The sequence below is a fragment of the Saccostrea cucullata genome, unplaced genomic scaffold, assembly GCF_032062105.1.
Source record: "Saccostrea cucullata isolate Sc308-1 unplaced genomic scaffold, CSIRO_AGI_Scuc_v1 ctg19506, whole genome shotgun sequence".
Taxonomy (NCBI): Eukaryota; Metazoa; Mollusca; class Bivalvia; order Ostreida; family Ostreidae; genus Saccostrea; species Saccostrea cuccullata.
The window spans coordinates 1,033-8,886 of record NW_026939383.1 but is presented as its reverse complement, the minus strand read 5'-3'; the positions used below and the strand labels follow the sequence as shown (position 1 = coordinate 8,886).

The window sequence follows — 7,854 nt, the reverse complement described above, 5'->3', positions numbered from 1 at the left end:
CCATTATGTCATCCGCAGTGCAGTTTGTCAGCACATGATTGAAAATGAAGGTGTGTTCAAACCATTTTTGAGAACTGGAGAAAGTACTGTTATGCAACATCTAGCATTGTCTTCAATGTCACAAAATGGAAAGTGGGCAACAGAATTAGAAATTATAGCAGTATGCCATTTGATGAATATTGATATTTACACATATACCAGAAACCATTGGTTGAAATTTTCTCTAAAGGGAAAGAATTCATCCATGACAAAGAAAACTGGTGCAATTTATTTAAATCATGAAGCACAGAATCATTACAATGTAGTTCTTGATGTTTGTGATAAAAATGAAGAGATGAGAAGTGAAGGATTGTTTGAGAGAAGAGCAGTTGCTCCAAAATATTCAATTAAAAAAGAACGAAATCGTGGGAGAATGCAAGCAAAGAGACAAATTTCCTCAGAAATGAATAAACCAAATCCAGTGGAAAAGCGAAAACAATCAATGAGAAGAAAGTATCAAGAAGATGCTGAATTTCGAAACAAGAAATTGTTAACTGCATACATCAAATATAAGGAAGATTATGAATTTAAATCTACCGTCAAAGCTAGAAATCAGGAGAGATATGAAAATGATGCATTTCACCGTAGCAAAACAAAGTTGCAAAGCAAAGCCAGATATGCGGGAAATGAAGAGAGTAAAAAGAAATCAAAAGAAGCAAGTGTTAAAAAGTATGCTTTGAACAAAGCACACCAAGAAGATGTAAAATTTAGGAGCATCCAAAAGTACAAGACTGATCCTATCCATAAAAAAAATTTGAAGCAGATAAACTCGAGAAAATATCGAACTGACAGTGGACACAGGGAAGAGAAGAAGAAAAGAGGGAAAGAAAAATACAAAGATGATGAACTCTACAGAGAAAAGCTGAAGAAGAGAACTAAGGAAATGTATAGAACTGATGAGGAATATAAGAGACAAGTTTGTTATACACAGAGATATAGTGCAAACAAGATATTCAGAAAAAACATTCTGACATCTAAAGCAAGAAAATACAGCACAGATAACAGTTTTAGGTCAAAAATTAAGGCAGGTGCTAAGAAACGGTATCACTTGAGTTCTGAAGCAAAACAATCGAAGATGAGGACGGTGAAACAACAGAGAAAAGCAAAACAGAAAAAGTTAAAAGATGAAGAAACAGTGTTCGAATTATTTAAAGAAAATACTCGAAAAGGCATCGACTATGTATGCTGCTGCTGTCATCGATTGTTATTTGATAATCAGGTACAAAAGTGTGATGAGCAACTTTATAGTAAAAATGAACGCTCAAAACAAGTTTCGAGTTTGTGTGTACAAGAGAAATATTTGCATGAGTGCATGGAATCCTGTCCAGAAGGTTGTACCAGGTCAAGATTGTGGATATGTTATACATGCCATAGAAAAATTATGAGTGGTAATATTCCAGCAGAGGCAGCAGTAAATGCGATGTATCTTGAGGATATACCACAGGAATTGGCCAATATGAATAGTCTAGAGCAGCATTTAATTGCTCTGCACATTCCATTTATGAAGGTCATGGCACTTCCCCAAGGAGGTCAAAGAAATATACATGGACCTGTTGTTTGCGTACCTTCAGATTTGAAAAAAACTACCAGTTTACCACTGAATCATGATGAGGATTTATTATTGAGGGTTAAACTGAAAAGAAAGCTTAGCTACAAAGGATACTTTGAGTACCAGTTTGTAAATCCAAGCCACATATTTGCAGCTCTTTGTTTTTTAAAGCAAAATAATCAGTGGTACGAAAATGTAAAAGTAAATAGAAGCTGGAATGTTGAGACTGATGATGAGGAAAATACAGCAGAAGAAATTAATGACATAACCATTGATGATAATGATGAACACCAACAAATAGCAATTGATACTTGTCTGCAGCCTGTGGATATTGCCCAAGAGGTTTTGGACCATTATTTTGATGACATTTACAACATTGCGCCTGGAGAAGGACAAAATCCTGTGCGGATGTTGCAGGAACCAGGAAATGAGGCTAAAGCGTTTCCCTGTCATTTCCCTAGTGGAAAATTTACTTGGAATGAAGACAGAGATATAAGAATAACACTGTCAAGATATTTCAATAACAGGTTAATGCATGCGGATGGTAGATTTGCAAAAGATAGCAATTACATATTCTTCAGCCAGTTTATGTCGGAATTGAATCAGGTCATAGAAAAAACACAAATTTCAGTTCGAAAATCTGTCTCAAAGATGTCCAATGGGAATTTAGTTACTTCGAGCATGGTACAAGATCCAGAAACTCTTTCAAGGTTGCTACGAAATGATGAGGCATTAAGGTTTATGCAGCCGATAAGAGGAACGCCAGCATTCTGGTCATCAGCTCAAAAAGATCTCTTTGCAATGCTCCGACAGTTAGGAATTCCAACCTGGTTTTGCTCCTTCTCCGCTGCGGAACATAGATGGAATGACGCAGTTAAAACGATATTAAGACAACAAAATGATAACAGAGATCCAGAAATGTTGGACTGGTCAGAAAAAAATGAGGTTTTAAGGAAGAATCCTGTGACAGTTGCTAGGATGTTTGAATACATCGGTTCACGTCTTCAAAGAGATGTTATATTCTCTCCACCCGACCGATTGGAAAAATAATAGATTTTTTTCAGAGAGTAGAATTCCAGCAGAGAGGATCACCCCACATGCATTGTTTGTATTGGGTTGAAAATGCACCTAAACTTGACGAGCATGGGCAACAAGCTGTATGTGATTTCATTGACAAATATGTATCTTGTGTAGTACCATCTGAATTCGAGGATCCAGAGTTGAGGAATATTGTCTTGGCATTTCAACAGCACAGCCGAAAACATTCAAAATCTTGTAGAAAAAAAGGAACAGATTGCAGATTTAATTTTCCTCGACCCCCCTCCCAAAGTACATTTATAAATTCACCTTGTGAAGAAGGCGACATGGAAAATAACGAAGATACTAAATCAAGGAAATCGTATGCAAAGGATATTTTACTGCGTGTCTGGGAAGAAGTGCAAAACGAATCAAATGAAAGTAAAAGTTCAGAAGAAATTTTCAGCAGCTTGTCTTTGTCTCAGGAACAGTACGAAGAAGCCCATAGGCTGCTAACGAAAAAAAGATCTATCGTTCTTAGAAGAAATCCATGTGAACTTTGGATTAATCAGTACAATCCTTGCCTTTTAAAATGTTGGGATGCAAACATGGACATTCAATTTGTTTTAGATCCATTTAGTTGCATTGTTTACATTATTTCTTACATTTCAAAGTCTGAAAGAGAAATGGGGATGTTACTGAAGCAAACGAAGATAGAGGCAGAGGAGGGAAATCTTGATGCCCGTAATACTTTAAAGAAAATTGGATCAGCTTATCTACACCATAGAGAAGTCAGTGCACAGGAAGCTGTGTATCGAGTGTGCAATTTAAAGATGAAAGAATGCTCAAGGAAAGTTGTGTTTGTACCAGTAGGTGAAAATCCGACCCGTCTAAGTAAACCACTCTCTCAAATAAAAAGACAAAAAGGGGTCGAAAAGGAAAATGATGAAGATGACGATGAAAACGAGATTTGGATGACAAATATTATAGAGAGATACGAAAACCGACCAAACAAACCACTTTTTCATGACATGTGCTTAGCAGATTTCTGTTCTGTTTACAGGGTGTTAGCTAAGTCTCAGGTTCCCAAAACTCAAAATGAAAATGTGTTCGAATTGCAAAATTCAAAAGGATACATCCAAAAAAGGACACGGACAAAGCCAGCTGTAATAAGGTATCCGAGGTTCAATGCTGAAAAAATGCCGGAAAAATATTATCGGTCTCTATTACAGCTCTTTCTGCCACATTGGAATGAAGCACAATTAAAACCCCCTGGGTTTGAATTATACGAGTCATTTTATGAAAACGGTCACGTTAGAATCAAAGGAAAAAGAAATGTCCAGGCTGTCAAAACAATAGTTGACTTGCACCATGCACAATATGCAAGGAATGAAGATGTAATCACGGAAGCTCAAGAGATGTTCGAAAACATCGGAGAACCTGAAGATGCTTGGGCAACTCTCTGTCCAGAGTCAGAAGCAGTAAGACAGCAAAATACTATAGAAAAAAATAAGGTGAACACCTTGGACGAACATCTTCCAGAAGCAATTCCTGATATACAGAGTCAGACAAATCATGATGTGCTCTTTCAAATTCAACAAAATAAGCATTCTAAGAATGATATTTTACCAATCCTGCAAAGTCTAAATGAAACTCAGAAGGAGATATTTTACCACATACGTGACTGGTGTTTAAGCAAAGTTGCTGGGGACAATCCAGATCCGCTGCATATTTTCATAACTGGAGGAGCAGGAACAGGAAAGAGCCATGTCATCAAGGCTATAGAATATGAGGCATCTCGATTATTTTCTCGGACATTGTCTTCACCTGATAGTGTATCAGTGCTCCTTACAGCTTTCACAGGAACAGCTGCATTCAACATAGGTGGAAACACCATTCATCATGTGTTTTCCCTGACTAAATATTTGCCATTACCATACCAACCTCTGAAAGAACAGAGTCTAAGTGAAATAAGGATGCACCTGAGAGACTTGCAGATTCTCGTAATAGATGAAGTTTCAATGGTTTACAAAAAACTTCTTTATTACATTCATGAAAGACTGGTCCAAATAAAGAAATGCAAAGAGCCATTTGGCGGTGTAAGCATTATTGCTGTGGGTGACTTTTATCAGCTTCCACCCGTAAAACAACGGAAAGATGAACGGCTATTTAAAGAAAATACCTCATATCCTGTTGACTATTGGAGAGACTTTTTCAAGGTTGTGGAACTGAATGAAATAATGAGGCAGCGGGAAGATATACCCTTTGCGAACGCTTTGAACTCTCTTCGGATTCGCGAAGCAGACCAGCCTTTAACATGTGATGCACAAGCTCTCATACATGATTGTATAAGAGAGGGACCAGAAGATGCTCTACATGTGTACCCAACAAATGATGAAGTAAATAATTATAACCTCTCAATGTTGAAGAAAAGCTGCAAAGATCTAAAAGAGATTGAAGCAAAGGATTTCCAAAAAAATGCAACAAGCGGAAAGCTGGTTTTAAGAGAGAAACCGCTTAGAAGCTTAAAAACAGATAATCTCAGCAGTACTCTGCTTATGGCTGTAAATGCAAGGGTGATGTTAACAAGAAATTGTGATGTAGAAGATGGGCTGGTGAATGGAGTAATGGGATACATAACTCACTTTGTGTATGACCAAAACTCAACCAATATTACAGCGATAGGAGTAAAATTTGACAACAAGAATGTTGGTAAGAAATCTGGTAAAACAATACAGAAAGGAAGCGTCTTAGTTCACAGAGTTCAGGAAGAGATTATTGAAAAGAAATTAAAGACAGTTGTGAGACATCAGTTCCCCTTAAGGCTATCCTGGGCATGTACAGCTCATAAGGTTCAGGGAATGACAGTTGAAAAGGTGGTGGTCAATTTAGACCGAATGTTTTCACCAGGACAAGCATATGTTGCTCTGACAAGAGTAACATCGAAAAATGGATTATTTATTGAAACCGATAACGCTGAAGCCTTGCAGAAAAAAGTGTATGCTGATTCAGAAGTGAAAATTGCCTTAGCTGAAATGCTCAGAGTACAGCTTACAAAATTTCCCACGAAACTATTGGACTCGAATAGCATTATTCTTCATAATGTCCAAAGTTTAAATGGCCATTTTGCAGATTTGCAGAACGACTTTCGTTTCAAGGGAGCACAATTCATATGCCTGACTGAAACATGGTTAAGATCTGATCAAAGTTTAGCACAATTTGATATGGATGGATTTTCCTTGTATCATACATCTAGAAGAGATGCATATGATCAAAGCAATGAACAAGTACAAAAACTCCGTGATGCAAAAGGAGGAGGTGTGGCACTATACATCAATCAAAGTCCGAATAGGAAAATTGTCAGTCAACTGCCAGAAAAGAATGTAGAGGGTATGGCAGTAACTTTAGTCGAAAGAGATATGGTTGTTATTACTTTGTATCGCCCAAGTACTCTCAACGTCTCTTACTTTCTGGAACGGCTCCATAATCTAATAGAATATTATAAATTAGGTAACAAACATGTAATTCTCGTTGGAGATTTCAATGAAGATGCAAAATCTACAGGTCCTATTCAGAGCTTCATGATGAAACAAGGTTTCAGGCAATTTGTCAATTTCTACACAACAGAAAACAGTACCATTCTCGATCATGTATATGCATCTGAAGGCATACAAGTTGAAGTGCAGAGGCTGCCAACATATTACAGCTACCACGATGCCCTCATCATAACAATCGTAACAGAAAATTCATGAATTAATGTATGAGGGCTACCTGAATATGTTCTCTTTTATTAGAATTGTAAACCCCCTGGGGTTACTAATAACCAATGTGCATTTTGGCCTTGATGCAAGATTATTTAAGCAAATTCAAGGACAATGACGTCGACAGAGAAACTAGAAATTAGTTACTGTCTTTATACTGTACTGTGTTGGAGAAAAATAACTTGTGATGATAATATTAACATATTCACAGTATGAATAAATCTCTGAATTCAGAGAAACAGTTATTAAGTTTTCAATTATCGAAATATTTTGTTTTGAAATTTGAGGATACACAAAGATTTGTATATATGTACATACGATACATAGTCCTTCAGAATTTACGAGTAGTACTTGTCATTCAATTGATTATTTTTATCATATAACTTTACTCCATTAAACAACTAATAACCCTAAAAAGGAATCTTTATAGTCAACGCTACATGCATGTTTTATCAATCAAAATACATGGGTTCAAATGGTTTCGATTGCCCATGCAGATACCACTTTTCTTAAAGACAGAACTAAATTGACTTAAACATGATCATTGGTATAGTACTTTTACATGTTTTAGATAAGGACACATATGTAAAATATATAAATGTAAAGAAAACAGATTGTACATACGGTTTTTTGTTAAAAATGGATAAGTATATACCACTCGAAAACAGCAAATATCTATCTCCTGATTGTTTTTTTAAAGAATAGAATAAGTGTTGCATGAAACAACTTAAAATATTAATTATGTTTGTTTATAACTTTATTGAAATAACTAGAAAATTAATTACCACTTTGTTATAATTGACGATTTTTTAAGCAAATCAACCATCCAAAACTGTAAACATGGTAATCAATGTATATATAAATGTTAATTTATATTTATTAGAAACTTTAGGTATACCACTAGTCAGAACAGTCAAAATGTAACAAGCAATATTTTTGTTACAAATTAGTAGATTTTTGTGTCATGACAATCTTTTTTTAATGGTTGATATGGGAGTGTCAAATATACAGATGCTCTTACATGCACAAACATATCTTTTGATCATGTGATATATAGTATATATTTTATAAAATTTAATTTTGTAAAGCAAATTAAATGTTTTATATTTTTGTAACTTATATTCTGGTGCACACAACCCCATGTCATTCTTCAGTGTAACGATATCTCAATGTGTTTCATGTAACTGACACAAGATCAATCGAGTGTGAAGTTTATGGTGTGTACTAATGTACGATTTTAGTACTAGTATAGACCGCTATATAAATCTTAACTTTATGAAATCGAAAAAGACATTGGGGTTGAAATGAATTTGGAAAATGGGCTGGAAAAGAGCATTGGAATTATGTAATGTCAAAAATCCGCAGTGTGTTTTAGGGTCTTCACACACCCACATCTTATGTTCTCATATTATTGAACATTACTTTTAACAAGCATATCAACCTTTAAAAACTGTCCAGGGATTAAAATGTAATTTATACTGATTTTTA

At 35.5% G+C, this 7,854-nt stretch overlaps 1 protein-coding gene across 1 annotated transcript; it reads left to right on the top strand.

Annotated features, from left to right (window-relative positions):
- Nucleotides 1–2,952: 2,952 nt before the first annotated feature.
- LOC134252984 (uncharacterized) lies at nt 2,953–6,357 on the top strand. The gene has a single exon (XM_062735510.1). The coding sequence runs from the start codon at nt 2,953–2,955 to the stop codon at nt 6,355–6,357; it is 3,405 nt and encodes a 1,134-aa protein (XP_062591494.1).
- The last annotated feature ends 1,497 nt before the right edge of the window (nt 6,358–7,854 follow it).

Bases quoted from the DNA above. Each gene is read 5' to 3' on its own strand.
- LOC134252984 (XM_062735510.1), top strand. From the start codon at position 2,953: ATGGAAAATAACGAAGATACTAAATCAAGGAAATCGTATGCAAAGGAT.